This window comes from Lathamus discolor, chromosome 1, assembly GCF_037157495.1.
Source record: "Lathamus discolor isolate bLatDis1 chromosome 1, bLatDis1.hap1, whole genome shotgun sequence".
NCBI lineage: Eukaryota > Metazoa > Chordata > Aves > Psittaciformes > Psittacidae > Lathamus > Lathamus discolor.
Window position 1 is genome coordinate 14,815,387 of NC_088884.1, and position 18,175 is coordinate 14,833,561.

The window sequence follows — 18,175 nt, forward strand, 5'->3', positions numbered from 1 at the left end:
TCATACTATAATACTATTAGCTTAAATTTTTATAACTCTGAATAAGAACATGAAAGTCAATAATGATCATGCAATTTTTCTCACAAGAAGCACTGTCTCTTTCAATATTCTTATATTCATATGAGGATGCTGCAGTCTGGAAGGGTGGAAAATCAAACAGACTGAAAAGAAAAATGGCTGGTACTCTGACTAGGGGCCAGTAACAAATGAATTACTGCAGGTACCTATCCCATCCTGTTCAACTTCTTAATCAGTGACCTGCAGGTGACAGAGTACATCATCATCAACTTTGCAGATGACTAAATTGCGGGCGTCAGTTGATACACTTGCAGACAGGGGATCTAAAAATTCTGTCTCCAGTTTTGAGCCCCCAGAAAAAGAAAAGAGATTGATAAAGTGAAGCATGTTCAGCAGAGGGCCAGCAAACTGAGCAGGGGCTGGTGTACTAGCCCTGTAAGGAGAAGATAAGGAAATTAACTTGCTCAGCCAGGAGAAGAGAGCACCCCAAGTAGGCCACTATGCCCACTTGATAACCTACAAGCTTATCAAGAAGACTCAGTCAGGCTCTTCAGACAAAAGACAACAGGCATAAGCTGAAAAAGGTTCAGACTTGATATAAGGAGAAACCTTTTTGCAGCAAGGACAGGCAAGCAGTGGAAGAGGTTGCCAAAAGAGGTTATACAGTCTACCTTCAGAAGTCTTTTAAGACCTGAATAAAGCCCAGCAGAACCTGGCCTGACATCATAGCTGGCCCTGCTTTGAGTAGAAGGTTGGACTTCCTGGGTCCCTTCCAACCCTATGAACAAGGATGTGATCCCATGATCCCTCTTCCAGATTAGTGAAGATATAGAGAGATAAATATTTTCCCTAACAAAATGTCTAACTCTTTTAGGTTTCTTATACATCAGCAGGCTTATGCTCAGAGTAGAATCATAGAATCATATATATATATCCAATCTAAACTTCCCCTGTTTAAGTTTTAACCTGTTACCCCTTCTCCTATCACTACAGTCCCTGATGAAGAGTCCCTCCCCAGCATCCCTATAGGCCCCCTTCAGGTACTGGAAGGCTGCTATTAGGTCTCCAAGCAGCCTTCTCTTCTCCAGGCTGAACAGCCACAAATTCCTCAGCCTATCTTCATACAGGAGGTGCTCCAGTCCCCTGATCGTCCTCGTGGCCCTCCTCTGGACTTGTTCCAGCAGTTCCATGTCCTTTTTATGTTGAGGACACCAGAACTGCACACAATACTCCAGGTGAGGTCTCACAAGAGCAGAGTAGAGGTGCAGGATCACCTCTTTCGACCTGCTGGTCACGCTCCTTTTGAAGTGTTTTGAGCAATTTCCACTAACTATAATTTTTGAGCAATTTCCACTAACTATAGAAAAAAGGTTGGTCAAAGAAGTGGCTGCTCTCCCAGATTCTTTGGCCTTGACTTCACCCCCAGTACAAGTCAAAGCTGTCTGCAGAATTGCTCTTTACTTTCAATAGCTGGACAGGCTCTGAAATAGTGGCAAGTCTCAAGGCATCATTCTCTAGACATAAAAGGCAGATCCATCCTTTTAAGCCAGTATCTCAAAAGAAGAAAGATAAAGAAGTCAGTCCAAAAATTTGCATCTGTAGGGAATTCATTCAGAGAAGGCACAGCACCAAGAATGCTGATAAAATTTTCATGTAAATTTACTCTGAGTCTGAATAATACAAAGAAAGCATTCCCCTCTAACCTCTTCTTCCCTCAGCTGGTGTTAGTTTTTAACCCATCATTAACCATGTAACCAAAAACATATATAACAGCTTTTAAAGTTCAGCAGAGTTTATGATATCTCGTCATGCTATGGTTCCATTAAAAGCTTCACATGCAGAAAAAAGCTATGAAACCAAATTCTGGAAAAAAAATTGAATGAACTTTGACAAAAAAAAAAGGTAAAATTAAAATGAAAGTCGCATTATTAACATAACCTCTCACTGGAGGATGCCAGAAGGAACTCCACTTAGCCAAGGACACAATCATACAAATTACGGATGTGAACGGAAAATGACCCAAGGTAGTACAAAGTCTTCCTTCCTGCTGCCAAAACAATTATCCTGTATCATGTATTACCCAGTGTTTTATCCCAGCTAGTTAAAAGTAGTTTATCTGCTTTCTTAGTGTATTTCCTGTCACTAAAGTTAAGATTCCAAATTCAGGAATCATGCCTCAAGAACATCACAAAGTTTCAGAAGGTCACAATCACTCTGCTATGCCAAGTGAAAAAAAGTTTGATATAGAAAAGATGAGAATGATATGCTGGCATACAACTGTGCTTGTAGAAACTCACAGCATTTTCACAGGAAGTGATTTGTTAATTCTGGTAACACTGTATTGGTCCCAAAACAATTTTAATTTTCAAGTAGACAAGATGATGTTAGAGGGTGTCTATAATGGAGGGTGGGCCAAAGAGGGCAACCCTACTTTCAGACGTACAAACTGATTATCATGTTCCATAATTGTACAGAGTAAAAATTACAATTTTTATAAGGTTCAGCACACCAGGAATGCAGAGGACATGCTGACAAGCCATTTAGTGCAGCATTGCTACTGGACAGTGTTATAATTAAGCAAAAAGTATTTTATGGGCCTCACCTCTCCTCTACAATGCTCTATTTTTGACTATTTGTCAGAAAAAGACCAAATGTCATATGTCAACAAGATCCCAGTATCATCCCATAGATCTTTCAAATCAAAAATCACTCACACGAATAGCTCTGGATAGTTTATCTTTGGCTATTTCTCTTCCTGCATTTAGCAGGAGTCTGGACTGAACTAAGGTACTGGAAATCAGTTGCCCAGGGAGGTTGTGAGAGCTCCATCCCTAGCAGTGTTCAAGGCCAGGTTGGATGAAGCCTTGGGTGACATGGTTTTGTGTGAGGTGTCCCTGCCCATGGCAGGGGTGTTGGAACTAGACGATCGTAAGGTCCTTTCCAACCCAAACTATTCTATGATTCTATGATTCTATAAGCTGTGTCCAGTATACTGGGAGAAATCTAACTCCCAGTTTTGGTTATGCAAAATACAACAATCAACCACAGTTGTGAAGTTTGGTGCCAGAAGTAAGGACCAATTTTACCAATTTTCTCCTGAGAGTTATATATGCAATGACAGTGAAAAATCTCTAGAAACTCTGTCCATTTCCATCTATTAGAATTTTAATGCTAGGAAAGTATCACCTGACTCATGTTAAGCTGTTTCTGTATTACAAATGCTTTCCTTTCTAAAACACTGAATTTCCACATTTGTTCTGGAACCTAATATAAGGCTGCAACTTACAACTCCCTGAGGGAATCATGTCAATTGGCATTTTAAAAATTAATTCAGTGACCTACAATAATACGAGTTTCTTATGCACAATATTTGTCAGGAGGCAACATGGGAAGTTCAGAATTCATTTAGAGAGCCCAAGCTTTATAAAGGCAAGCAAAAATATTCTTGAACTGCCTCCTCTAACTTGGTAAGTATCTTACGGTAGATGTCTGTAATAAGCGAACAAGGAAAAACTGAATATATGAAAGAGATCTGCATGCAGCATGATTAATATTTAAAACAGGAAATATAAAAGGAATAGAAATTCCTGGCAGTATATGCTCATCCAACTACATTATTGACCTGGTGAGACATTCAGAGCTTGTGGAAATTTTGCAAATCTTGTGGAAACTATAGCATGGTAGGTCTCATATGTGCTTGCACAGCTCATTTCAAGTCACTACAGAGAAAATTTGCAACTGTAATCAGGTCTTTGGGGACAGAAGGCCCCATCTACAAAGGCTCAATATCTAATTATATCAGCACTTCCCTCTTCCTTGTCTTAGATTTCAATGAAATGTCAGAGCAGCACTTTACTGAATGGCTTCTGTAAATGAACCAAGCACAGAGTTGCCTGTTGTTTCTTAGGATTTACTGTAGTAAGTACAAGTTATCTTAGAAACAGCTTTTTTTAGTGATTCCCACTGTTTCATGAAGAAGCAGGTTACACTGTGCACGTCAGTTTGGTTTATCAATAACAGAGAGTTAAAATGGGATGGAGTTATCAAAATTAGGGTTTAGGTATAAATGTATATGAAAACTGAACATGTTCTAATCAAGCGTAAGAACTCATACAATTATAATACATTCAAATCTTGGAATATTCTATATACTCAAAATTTACAATAAAATCAAAATTTTCTAGTTGCATGAAGAAAGTAGCAAAGTAGTCACTACTGAAACCTTAAAGAAAAAGGTTTCAACATTTAACTTCAAAATCCCGCTTGTAAAGCTACTCTCATTTAAATGCCACAGGCAAGAACCAATTTTTTTGTTATGAAAACATAACAGCTTACATCTGATCCATGTAAAATGAAGTACCTTTGGAAGCAACATCCAAGAAGTTATCAGTATTCCATGAAAAGATAATACAGTACATATTGTCAACTTTCCTATCTTATCAGAGGGCCTGAGGTAGCAAACAGTTCAAAAAGCGAAGAACAGTTTGTAGGCAATTGCCTTCTGGCCTTCATGGATAGTCCTCATTTCCAGACAGTACTAAAAATATTTGAAATGTGGACAGGAATTATTTTCAGTTCCTACACAACATTTATTAACTGTCCATACTTACCACTGGACAACACTTTCTTCCTCAAGGACGTAAGTACAAAGCTTCCCCACTCAGTTACTATTCTCCACTTTTTTCCAGACTGCATGCATATTTTTAAATCATGGAGTCTTTGCCATCCCACACCCTTATCTCTCCATAACACCAATATTTGTTTGGTCAAATATATAACATCTGACTGATAGTCTGAAAATTAGATTCACAGTTAACATTAAAATATTTGAATACATTAGTTCAAATACAGCAAAACAGCCACTATAACAAGGAAATTAAAGAAAAAATCTAACACTATAGTAAGACACACACACAAAAAAAAGAAAAACCCAAAAAGGATTTATTTAATGCCAAAGATTAGCTATGTTTTGGGTTGGGTTTTTGGTATTGTTTTTTTTTTGCTTTATAGAATGGCCAGGTTCTGGCCATACAGACAGTTTCATTCATGGAGAGTTGCATTTTATCAGCCATACATACAGACCTACAACTTCACCACAATTACTGTCACTTTCTCTAGAATCACATCAACATAGGCATCTTCAGAAATATGTACCAATCCTTCTTGAGCAACTAGCTGGGAAAATTGGGATCACCCTATACCACAGACTCTCAAACAGCAGGCTTGAACTTCAATAATACCTGCTCTTTTAATCCTTACATACATCATGGTGCTACACAACACCAAACTGGAACTCACACAAGACTATGTGACCTTCATTACTAGAGATACTCAAAATACATGGTTAAGTCTCTACACAACCTGATATATTAGTTCTGCTTTAAGCAGGTGTTTGAATCACAAAGCTCCAAAGCTTAAAGTCTAGAACTCTATAGTTAGGTACTGAATTACTTTATGATTATCAGAAAAGTAAGGAAGCCAGACTCCTAAAATAAGAGGGAAAAATTGTATTGTGGGAACTAAAGGCCACTAACAAAACAAAATTAGTGAAACTAGTGTTATGTTGATGAATCATAGGAAGAAGATCAGGTAAGTATCTGACATCTATATGGGAAAAGCTGGAATCTGCTGGAAGGTAAAAAAAAATATACCAAATTTCACTGCTTTTTCATTTTTGCTGAATCTGTACCTACTGATAATTTAAGCAGTTTCCAGAGACACATTGAAAGCATAAGCTCTGGAGTGAAACTGCAATAATACTGAAGCCCCCAAAGAGACACTTTTGAAAGATTGCAAATGAAACTGCAAAAAGTGAAATAATTCCTTGAAGAATCTTTTATTCATTTTAAACTAATAAGTCAGATTTACAATTAAGGCACTTGGCAGATTTCATTATAACAGCTCAGATACTAATTCAGTTCAAATATCCAAAGCTGCAGGGTAGAGAGCAAGGGGCAAGGAACTAACGAAAGATATGACTTCACACTTGGAAGAGAGTGATATGTGATATGGCAAACTGCAAAAAAATCGCTCAGGACAAAAAGATAATGCCCAAATGGAAAAAAGATAAAATACCCCCCCTCCCCACCCCTACCCCCCACCCCCCCCAACTATACTTAATTGGGCTACAGAAGAGAACAAAAAAGATAAGAAGAATACAAAGTAAAAACTTAGAACTCTCACAAAGGAAATACTGCTAGAAACAGCATAAGACAAGAAGCGCATGGGATGTAGAGCCACACATAGTCTTTGCAAAACAATGTACAACTGAAGGTGACACATCCAAGAGCTGCCAACTCAGAATAAGGAGAAAAAAAAATCACATCTAGCAAGCAAACAGCAGTGCATCAAAAAACCCAGCAGACACAGCACTGCATACATGCTTAGAGGTGATTCAGGCAAGATCCAATCTGGAAACAGATACTCAGAAATAAAAGAAAGCCTTGTGAATTTAGAGCTGAATTTAGCCAGTCTCAAGCAATCTCAAGCAAATGCTATTTCTGGAAAATGTTTAAAAAACATAACTAGGATAAAAACACTGATACAGAAGACAACTAAAATTGAGAGATTAAAGAATTAACGTTAAGTATTATATGACTCCAAACTAAGGTGACTAAAACAGAACTAAGAAAGCTTTTTGTTCGGGTTTTGGTTGGTTATTTTGGGGGGTTTTGGGGGGTGGGGGTTTACTGTCATGATAAACAGAGATAATACAATCTTTTAATAGCCCTAAAACTTTAAATCTGGGTTAGTAAATACCAGTGCAGAAAAAATATAAAAGTAAAAACTGCATTAATATATCAAGATTCTAGTGACCCTTTATTTTTAAAATAGGTTTTCTCAAAAGTAGCCTTATGCTACTACTTCCAGCTCCAGAAGAGAACGGTAAATGGGGATGAAATGTGTGAGGATCAGTTGAAAGATATGAGAAGTTCCAGAAAAAAAAAAAAACTTTTTCTTTTTTTTCCAGGAGAGCAATGATTTTCAACCAATGTACAGAATTCAAGTAAGACAAGGAACTGCAACTTGTTCTTCCACTGTTCATCTCATTAATCCTAGGCTGGGGTTGGCCTGAGGCATGCCCTTGCTGTGGGAAATTGAGAGCACAAGAAAGCCCTGAGCAATGCGTTACAGCAGCTACACCAGGCAGATCAGGTTCACAGGCTAGCACAAAGACCAGTCAGGATACAAAGAACAAGGCTGTCAGGAAAGGAAAATGCTTTAGGAAAGGAACTAGTAGAAACAGGAGAAAGGTTCTTTCTGCACTTCAAGTGACAGGGACATAATTATTTATCTGCCCACAGAAACAAAATGCTAGCAAGGTAAAAGGAGACAAATCGAATCCCCTGCTGAAAACAGATAAGTGATTAGGAGAAGGAAAATAGGGTGGATTGGCTGGACAGGATCACAGGGAGGTGGATTTCCTAGATTACAAGATACAAAGGTTATTGTGGGGAAGACGAAAAACAGTAGATTGGTTTCAGAGTAAAATGTCCACAAATAAGGCAGGAGAGCTAGTACAAATTCTCTGAAATTCTGATGGGCGTTTCAAGAAAGCCTAGTGAGTGGACCCCACAGGGAAGTGAGAGAGTATCTAATTTGTTGATCTTGAGTAGGTTTAATTATGTACAATGAGCTTTTCAGCCCACAAGTTACAGGCCATAGGAAGTTCTGGCCATGTTACCAAACGTGGACATTCCCGAAGAAGCTTTACTGATTGAAATTAAATCCCCCCAAAAACTATATACCACCAGAAGACATATTCTGGACTTAAGTAGAATAGAATACCTTTATGTTAATATGTCAACTCTAGTAGCAGTGCATAACCACTTAATATCATGCTGATTTCTAAAGGTTTCTGGTTTTTAACCCTCATTGATTCTACCAACTCACATCAACGGCAATGTGGTTGCACTTTCCACTCTTGCTTACTCTCTGCATTATATGGTAGTGTATTATTATGTAGGGTTTATTTCAAGAAATAAGGATACTGCCAAATAAAAGGTAATATGCAAAATTGAAGAACTCCTTGACAGTTCTGAAGACTAATTGGCATAAGAGTAGAAAAGACTACCATCACCTCACATCTCACCAACGTGGATATTCCTTTCCAACAGAGAGAATTTATTTTTTTATTTGATATGTTGATTTCCCATAGAAATGAAAAAGTTACTGCATACGATCTTTGATACTATGAACTTCTATACTTGCAATTGTTTCCCAGCTGAAATACATTTCTTCCAGGTTCATCAAACCTTTCAGTGTAAAAGTATGGAAGTTGAATCCTCCATCCTTCTCAAAGCTCAAATTCTTGGAGACATTTTAAATCCGGTTCACTTAACAGTAGTGGACATGTCAGTGCCATCTTATACAGGTGTCACATGATGAAAGAAATAATGGAGCTACATGTAATAGGTAGGCTTCCTCCAAATGCTGTGCTTAGAAACATATTTAAGCCACTGTATAATGGTGTCTGTCCTCCTTTATAAATCTTCCCATCAAACACTGATCGATGGACCAGAGCCAACTCATCCATCATACATAACAAATTATATGGTGTGGCAAGAAAAATGCTCTGGAAAAGCTTAAAATGTCAGCACAGCAGCAGGAAAGTATGAAGAGGACCAGATGAGTAGAGTATGTGTATGGTGCCCAGTTAGACTGGACAGCTCTGTGTTATTTGAATATCTAAAGTATTCAGCATATACTCCCAAATCTATGCAGTTTTAGCCTGGCTATCACCCAGACAGAAGTCTTTGCTGACTTCTGTGCGGCACAAAACTCATCTGAATTTCCGTAAAACTACATTCCCTACAGTAAACTGTAAAAAATTATGCCATTCTTCAGAAGACAGATGTTTCTTATTATGACCTAAAGATACTAAGTATCTTCAGAAAATTCATTATACTCACAAACATTTATTTCTGCTATCATCCTAAAAATCTGTTTAATAGAGTTCTGCTGCTACAGGTATCTTGATAATTTTAAATACTATCATGAAGGAGATTCTTCCCCAAGAACAGAAAATCCAAATCATGGCACATATTTTCTAGCATTTGCTAGAAAAAATATGGGCATTTAGCTTTAACCAAGTAGCTAAAACACTGCAAGATGGCAACTGGTTCTTTTGCTTCAGAGTAAATATACAATTTCAGCTATACATGAATACAGTAACAAACTAAATGAAAAAATCACATGGAAAAAAACTAGATGGATGGGATGTTTCTTTTAGACAGCAATACAGCTTTGACACAAAATCAGACTACAACTGGGAAATAATATTTACTGAAAAATGTTTCCTTTATCCTCAAGAAGGATACATATTATTTCATGTCAACTGAAAAAGTTAATAGTAAACAGTTCTTAAGGAAAAAGGTGGCTTGAAATCTTCCAGGATAAATCTCTCTCTGATGAGGAATGATCCAAGTTCATTAAACTTTACACAGCACATTCTTCACTACAAAAAAAAAAAAAATAACACAGAGAAAGAGGAGACAAAAATAAAGAGAGAAAATAACTGCACAGGGGAAAGAAGGGAGAAATAAGGGGAAAATAAGTAGGGAAGGGAGATTGAGGTTGTTTTAATTCTGAACCAGGATGTAATTCCAAATATAAATTAAGTCTAAACAACACAGTGAAGTTTTCCTTATTCTGCCAGCAAAGGAAGCTTGTTTCCTCATTTCTGTGTTCCATTGGTATCATGAAAATGCTAGAACAGCAGCTGCTTTTCACAGGGTGGAAGTGAAATTAAGCAGACTTACTTAGCCGCTTAACTGTTGATTAGGGAAAAAAATTGCTTCAGTTTATAAAAGATTTTGCTCTGCATCTTAGTGAATCAGCCTCCTTCCAAATTTCATGAAGACCCTTGCTGGTACAGAGCTTATAAGTAATCACCACCTAATCATTTATTATTTTTTCTTATAAAGTTTTTTTGTTAAGATACTTTGAGCATGTGAGCACTAATTCATTCAATATTCACCTCAGTACTTAATACAAGCTAAAAACAAGCTGAAAGTATATTCTGATAATATGGCATATTGTCAGAATACAGATGTATGTAGCCACAGCAGACCAAGATATATTAGCAGAAATGTTTCTGTCAACCAAAAGTCAAATGTTAAGAAGATTATAGATTTTGTATTCATTCAGAAGGTATCTTTTGTATTATACCTATATGCAAATCTATAATTCTAAAAGGTTTCTTTTTCTACATGCAATATTTACAACACATACCTGCTTCATATGGAAATTTCAGTTTCATTTATTATACTTTAAACCAAAACGTTCTTATTTAGCAGGACATCAATCCTCTCCCTTAATTCTATCATAGTGTGAGTGTTCTGCCTGGAAAGCAATACATCAACTATAAATTTATGGCTCAATATGGATACCAGCCCACAGCTAAAAATTTGCAGATCTATATAACCAATCACATTAAACAGTCCTCCTGGGTAACGTATAACCAGAAGAAACTCTCATAATTCAGCACACACTATGGGAAGAGCTATTGCAACCACGTCTGTTCACCTTTTTTGGTCCAATCCATTTTCAAAAGAAGCTGTGCATATTGTCAACATAATGAATGAAATCACAAGACTCCTCATAAATTTTAAATGTCCTAAGGGATTTCTTCACCTTCACGTGAAATCTGAATAACATGTGCTTAAACTGGTGTGTTGGGGTTTTTTTAATTCAATTATGCGTTTTGATGAATGTGCCCATTTATTGGCTACATCAGCAACCTGTAAAATGCCTTAAAGTGAAAACATTCAGCAATATTATAGCTGTGTTTTCTTAGATTAGTCCTGTTTTACTATATAATCCCTCCAAACTGCACCGGATTTTCATTGCACTAGAAGCTCTTCCAGGATATCTTCCATCATGCCTCAGAGATTCTATTATTTATTTTAGTACGAAAAGCATTGTAAAAAGAAAATATTTTTTAAAAATGTATGATGAAATCTCTTAAGGAACAGTTTTTTATATCATTCTAAGAAAATAAACTCTGAATTCTAGTAACAGAGAAAGAGCATCACCTCATTGTAAATACAGGATAGAACACTGCATGTCTTCTGTCAAGTCTAGTAACACAGAATATATTTTATTCTTTGTAAAGCAAATGTTCCTTAGAATAATCCTTTTATAGAAGGAAGCTTCGCTGGGTTATTTTTATAACTGAAATATAAAGCAACCAAGTTAAGCACATCTGTGTTGGTTAGTTTGGTATATTTAGTTTAAAAAAAAAACCAAAACACACACACAAAAGAAAACAGACTCCTAAACTTTGTCCCTACTGTAGAGTGGCCTTCAATATTTCTATGGCATTCTTTCCTTAGCAAAAGGAAAATATCTGACAGGTTGCGAATTTGTAAATTTAAACCGGAACCTGTAAAAATGAAATCTATTGTTTGATGCAAAGTATAGAACCAGATTTATGCTATTTTCAGCATGGCTTCTCTCCATGAACCATTGCTGTTTCCACTATTTTTAACACACAGCAGAAAGGTAACACAGTAGGATTTTGTAAATAAAAAATAAAACTGTTAGATACATTATGAATCATTAGTATGAAAAATTAAAAACAGCAGCACAGGAGGGGAGTTCTTTGAGTTTTCTGTTCTGCCATTTGGGGAAAGGTTTTTTGGGGTTTTTTTCAGGATTCATAATAAACTTTCAAGTTTTGCTATAAAATTTGAAAACACTAAAAACCAAACAAACAAACCTACAGAAAAGGAATACATCTGGCTACAGGCATGTTTCTCACCATAATACAAGAGTGAAGTTTAATTTTGAAAGTATGTGCATAGACTTCACAATGACAATCTTCCCAGACACAAACTGAGAGTATAAAATACGGCAGAAATAACTAAATATCAAATAATTACACCTTCTCCTAAGAGCACCATCACTAAGTAATCATGGATATGAAGCAGAATTATCATGGCATTAATTTTCCTCTTCAAGAACTACTTCTTCAAAGACATCTTGACATCACTAAGACATAAATTTAATACTAGATACAAACCATGTAGCTTGGAGTTAACAATAATGGAAGACAGAAAATGTCAGAACTCAATGTCTGGTGTATGGATACTTCATACAGTACATAAAGTACAGAAACTGAAGATCACCTTTGAGTATTTTTGTTTTGCTGCAGTATCTATGAAAATGAAGGCAAAATCTGAGCAAGACATACATGATCTTCACATAACTGTCAATTTCTTATATTCGAGAAAAGTGAATCTAGAGAAATTCTTCAATTCTAACTGATGCTCTGAAGACTGTGCTCAGACTCCCACATATCCCAATCTGGAGCCTACGTAAAGACGTTTGCATATCCTACCAAGATACTCAACACTGGCACAATTTTCGGCTAAATCTGAAATCCAAATTTGAAATCTAATACTCAGATGTATGGATTCGTGATATTCCCTGCATGAAGAACAACAAAAACAAACAAACAAACAAAAAAATGATAATTTTTTCAGTTTGTTGCCATGGGAAATTGTACAAATTGTAGAGAGGGGTAATATTTAGCAGTTTATGGATCAGCTGTCCCAGAATTCGTTTAGTTTTAAAAAATAAGCTGGACAGATTCAGAGATTATATTAATGGAAAAAAAGCATATCTAACAGCTGTCAGTGCTGAGGAACTACAAGTGGAATTGACCACAGATGGGGAAACCACGCAACACTTGCAACCTACTTGTGCCAGTTTTGATAACATGCTGGAATAAACGTTTTCTTTGTCAAGAGATTTCCAACAAGTAGCCTTAGATTTCATTGCACTTTGAACCTCACATTCCAGTTCAGGCTGTCCATCTTATTTGGTGAATTGCTGTGTTAGTAACTTGATCTATACATCTGTGGTTTAAAAGATCTCCTAGCTACGCTTCTACCACAGCCCTCACCAAAGGACTTAATTTCAGGATTTACTTTGGCTTTCAATAAGCTGGAGCTTGGCCAGCTTTCATGTACTTGTTCCTAGTTGAAGGTACTGTTCCTTTTATACCTTCCATGCTTAACAAGAATCAAAATTATTTTGTGTTTTAGAAGTGTTATGAATTTTTACTTTAATTTTATAATCTCATTCTAGTGCAGAATAAAAGGAAACACAAACTTTTTTCTATATGATGAATGTTATTTCTTGGTAATGTTTTTTCAAGTAAAATTTCTGTCAGGTATTTTTAAGATACATACAACCCAATGACCTTAAAACCATTTCCCATATTTAATGGAACACAAGCTCTTATGTAACACTGACATCTGCATAAATTTATCGGTAATTTCATGAAGTATTTTTCAACTTACTTGCATCAATTAGTATTCAGTTTATTATTTCTTATGCTCACTTCATAGGTCTATATTGGATTTTCCAATAGCCTACCCTATTTGAATGTCCAAAAGATTTATCTTAAAAATCTCAAGAGATTATTATTGCCTGTTGTTTTCTGTACAGCTTATCAAATAGTAAAGAGTTATAATACAGTGCTTAGTAGATCTACAGCCAGTTTGGTTATTAACAGGGCCTGGTAGCCTGAGAAAGGAAAGGAACAGGCTAAGACCAGGAAAGAAGAAGAAACTAAAAGGCATTATCTGCTCTGACAGGCTCAGAGAAAATTGATTTTTGCAATAACCTCACTCACTTCTGAAACTGTTCCATATACCATCTTGGATGTACGTATCAATAAAGGAACTACAGGTCGGAAGTTCCCATTATAAATCAAGTGTCAATGAAGCTTGGACTCTGATGTCCCACTTCTAATGCGTCTATTTGACAAGAGCTGAATCTCAATCTGTTATACTAATACACCCAGTGTTAATGCAGTATATTATTAGTCAAAGTTTGGGATTGTAGAGTGGTCAAAGCCCCTGTACAAACACTGTACTCTGTTTCAAAGCTCAAGAGCCTAAACAATAAGTATTTAGTTAAATATGTATATATTTAAATAAAAATATTCATTTGAATTCAACACCGTGAGAACTTCAGCATTCTCTTTTAAACCCTCGTCATTAAATACTGCTTGAAAATCCTCTTAGATCAATGTGGTGAGACTCTAATTAAATCAAGTTACTGAACTGTATCCATAAACAGTGGTTTTAATTCTGTCAACTTAGTGTCACTAATGCCATCCATAAATTTTGTCATGTTTACAAAGAAACCATGAAAAAGTCACAGTTTCACTACATAATAAGTTATGCTCTCTTGTGTGACTTAATGGGCTCTGTTAGGACAGCAGCAGCCAGCCAATTTAAAATTTTCAGGCTTCATTTTGTCAGCATCAGTGATCTAAAGGGGTCATTCATTAAATTATGGCCTTTTTTTCTCCTTTGTGGTTTAACAGAGAGAAAAAGGAAGAGAAAAAAAAATATTGATGTAAATACAAAAACAGTAAGAAAGACCCCCAATACTATTTCATTACCTGCAAGTGTAAGTGATTAACAACAGGATGAGAATGTGACTGCAACATTGAAGACCCTTATTGGTCTCCTACTATAATCTCACAAAAGGAGCCTCCAAGATATATACAGTGAAGAGTAAGATATGTCACCCTGAAATTTGAGATAGAACATAGAGAATATTATTTCTGGACATAAGTAAATGGCATGTAAACTATCCTCAAAATTGTATTATGATTCAAATAATTTCATTACTATCTGGTCACCTAGTTTAGGGACAGCAGTGGAAAATTCATACAGAAATACGTTTTAATCTAAATTAAAATCCATGGCTTTTATTTGGTCCATCATTTAAAATATTTTAAATGTCTATGGATAATTGATAAAAACTCATTTCTGGAAGTGCTCATTTTTCTCCATTGACTAGACAGAAATTCTGGTGAGTAGGCTTGATTTATGATAGGTAACTATTAAAACAATAGAGATAATTGGACTAAGTTTAAGGCAGAAACCTCCCTTGAGGGAACAAAAAAATCTGTAGAATTTCTTGAATATTGATGCTCTTCTCCAAAATCAGAAATATAAGTAAGAATAAAATAATAGCCTAGAGGCTTCATCCTTAAGGCTTCATTAGAGAATCTTCAAATGAGGAAAATGAAGTTAAAAGATACTATGAGGAGAAGAAACACCTTTGCTTATTTCCCCAAACTTTAACAGATGAACTAGTCTGTTGCAAGCACTGACAAAGGAAAGTATTATTGGAACCTGTTTATTTAAGGAAGTTATTGAAGTCTGCGATAATAAAATAAAACCAAAACCAAATTAGCAGTCAAACCAAAATGTCACAACTCCTTCTCTAGAATCACTACTAAAAAGAGATTCCACCAAAACACAGCTAGGATCAACACAAACAGAACAATCTCACAAAATGTCAATCAATATCTATTTTTCAGCATCATAGCAGTTCTCATCTTTCCTGTTTTCTCTCTGATATTTCCATATGTGTTTATTAGGACTGGTTGAAAATGGCATGAGTGACACTGCAAGACTTATACACTAAAATGGAGGAGGATTGAAAAGCAGTTCACTGTCAAGTAGCACACCATCTGGGGTTTGCATAGGGCCCTGGATACAGATGCAATCTAAGCACCAAAAAAAAATTAACTGGAGACAAACTTAAATATGCTTCTTTAGCATCCCTCTTCACAAATCTTGGAATCACATTGGTTGCAACGCTATAAATTCTCAATTTATTAATATGCTCCTGAATATAACAATCCAAAGACAGAAAACAAATTCAGAAAATTATCTCATTTGCCTGTAAATACACAAGTGAGAATGATTATGTTTTTTTAAATTAAAAAAAGAAAAAACTCATATATATTTCTTCATTATTAAGATGCTGAATAATCCCCATACCTGACTGGAAGCTTACCATTCTACAGCAGACCTTCTACTGCTGCATGCCCACTCTGTGCAATCTAACGAACAGGGATTTTACTTTCAAACACGACACTGTCATTCTAGGATATAAAAATTTTCTATAGAACATAGACCATAAACATCTATAAATCAACAGATTAAAATAATGTAAATGCCTTTTTTTTAATAATAAACTGTAAAATAAATGCATTTTACATTTTCTCCTTTTGCTATTTTTTAAGTCTTTTGATTTTTTGAACTGTTTTAAAATATATATTGGATTTGGACCCTAAGGAGAAAAAGTAGAGCGTAATCATCTGGGCTGTAGGCTGGAACAGCAAGACAGGGATTACAATCTCCCTTCTCACAGGCAATATGAACCTCATACTCTCTACAACAGGGATTCCACAGGCTGGGTTCTCAGCAGCACCAACTATAGGGCTTGTTCCAAGTCACACAAGGAAAGGTGAAAATGACTGACTTTCACAAAGAGCACGCACATTTTAAAACTTTGGTGTGAGCAATATGCTGCAATCATTCTGCTGCTGCATGCCAGTGTTTCAAAATGGGACTCTATGTGCCCAGAATTAATATTTCCCAAATTGATTATGCAATCTGAATTTAGTCTACAAATATTACATACACATAATAAGCATTATTAATATATTATGCAGACCTCTTATTTGCCAGCATGTATACCATAGATACTTTATTATTATAATCTCACCAATTTACATCCATTAATAATTCAGTTAATGAATTCCTAGTATGGCTAATTTCTTGATAACTTAAAGATCATTTTGAATAACAGCTACTAATGCTAGTCTACATTTGTTCACCTTTTGTACTTGGATAAAACTTCCATAGCAATTTCCAAAATCAGTTTGTTCTTAGAAAACAGATGGGAGACCTGTCAGGAATCTAAGAATACAAGAATCATAAACCCGTTGTGTTAAAAGTGCTTTTTAAAAAAGAAAGGGTTCTTCATGAGATAAGATTAAAATTGTACAACTTTTCTCTACATGTAGATGCAGCTCTTGACAAAGGCAGTACTGACACGGTTTATTTGTTCACTATGTTAACTGCATGTATGAGACAAAGAGAAAAATAATATTTCTAGCCTGAAGTAATGGTTTGTACTAATAAGTCCAAATGTTCCGGACATCTTGTCTGAATACCAGGGGCTGACACACGTTCGCTAGCCTGCTGCTACCATCCAGACAATGGACTTGTTGCTGAGAGGTAATACCTCATGAGCTTTAGCAAACAGTATACAGCTGCACACGGGAGCTGAAACAAGTCACACAGTAGAGCTAAATGTAGATGCTAGCAGAAATTTCTAGAATAGCCCAAGAGGGCTTTTGTAAATCAGGACATGAAGAGTCCCTTCAAATTTAAATTTCCCTTGGCGATTAACTGCTGCTGCATTAGCAAATCCTGTGAACTAAAAAACCCTGCTGAGTTGCCTTGCATATAGTTATACCACTGAAATCCTAAACACAACAGTCTTTGCAAGCTCTAAGTATTTTCAAATGTGTCATTTCATTCACACATGGACTAGAGAGACATGTTATACCTGTTCACTTACCACAGGTAAAAGCTGATTAAAACATACGTTAAAAACAACACATACACACACACAAAAACAACCTTTTAAGTGTTATAAAGGAGAAACATGGAAACTATTTAGAATTAGACAGCTGGAAAAATAGTACCAGATTTTAGAAAAATTGAGAGACACAGGTCTAAGACCCAGACCCCAGTTCTCCAGTTCTGAGGTAACACAAAACAGAATAAACTATTACACTCCATAAAGACTCAGATAAACCTCGGCCCACTTTATGTATGCACATACTCTATAATCTCTTCAACACCAAGAATGGCCACAGGATTACAAATGAAAACTGACCAAAATAAAACAATTGCAAGGCCAACTACTCAAAACTCTCTCAAAGGTAACCACTGAAATAATGCCTCAAAAAGGATAGACAAAAAGGGAAATAAAGAGGAGGAAATATTCTACATGAACATGCTCAGCATTTTCCCTTATTAAACCAAGAAGCATACAAAGTTTCAGATATTAAGATGCATGTCTTTTCCCCTAAATTTGGGTTCGGACATTCAGAGGTCCTTCGTTTTGCTAAATCAGGTTTAACTTAATATTAGCCCCCATATTTTTACAACATCATTAAATTATTCCAGTGAGGACTTATCCTAACATTGCATCTTCCCATCATTGTAAGTTTTAAAATATATGGAATGAGGTGCTCCTTCTCTCAATCAAGTGGTAGTACTGCAGTTCTACCGCACAGGAAACCGTAAGTTTTCATGTATTA

General features: G+C 35.9%; 1 protein-coding gene across 11 annotated transcripts in view; it reads right to left on the reverse strand.

Annotated features, from left to right (window-relative positions):
• IMMP2L (inner mitochondrial membrane peptidase subunit 2) overlaps positions 1–18,175 on the reverse strand; it is a 462,983-nt gene that overhangs the window by 418,291 nt on the left and 26,517 nt on the right. Inside the window, exon 5 of one of the 11 annotated variants that reach the window (XM_065694721.1) lies at positions 9,278–9,475. The exons of 9 other annotated variants lie outside the window; for them this stretch is intronic. In XM_065694721.1, coding sequence (XP_065550793.1) covers positions 9,457–9,475 — 19 coding nt within the window. In that variant the 3' untranslated portion in view covers positions 9,278–9,456. Of the gene's footprint in view, positions 1–9,277; positions 9,476–10,274; positions 10,363–18,175 lie in introns of those variants that run through there. One more of the 11 variants, XM_065694632.1, reaches the window with a different exon arrangement.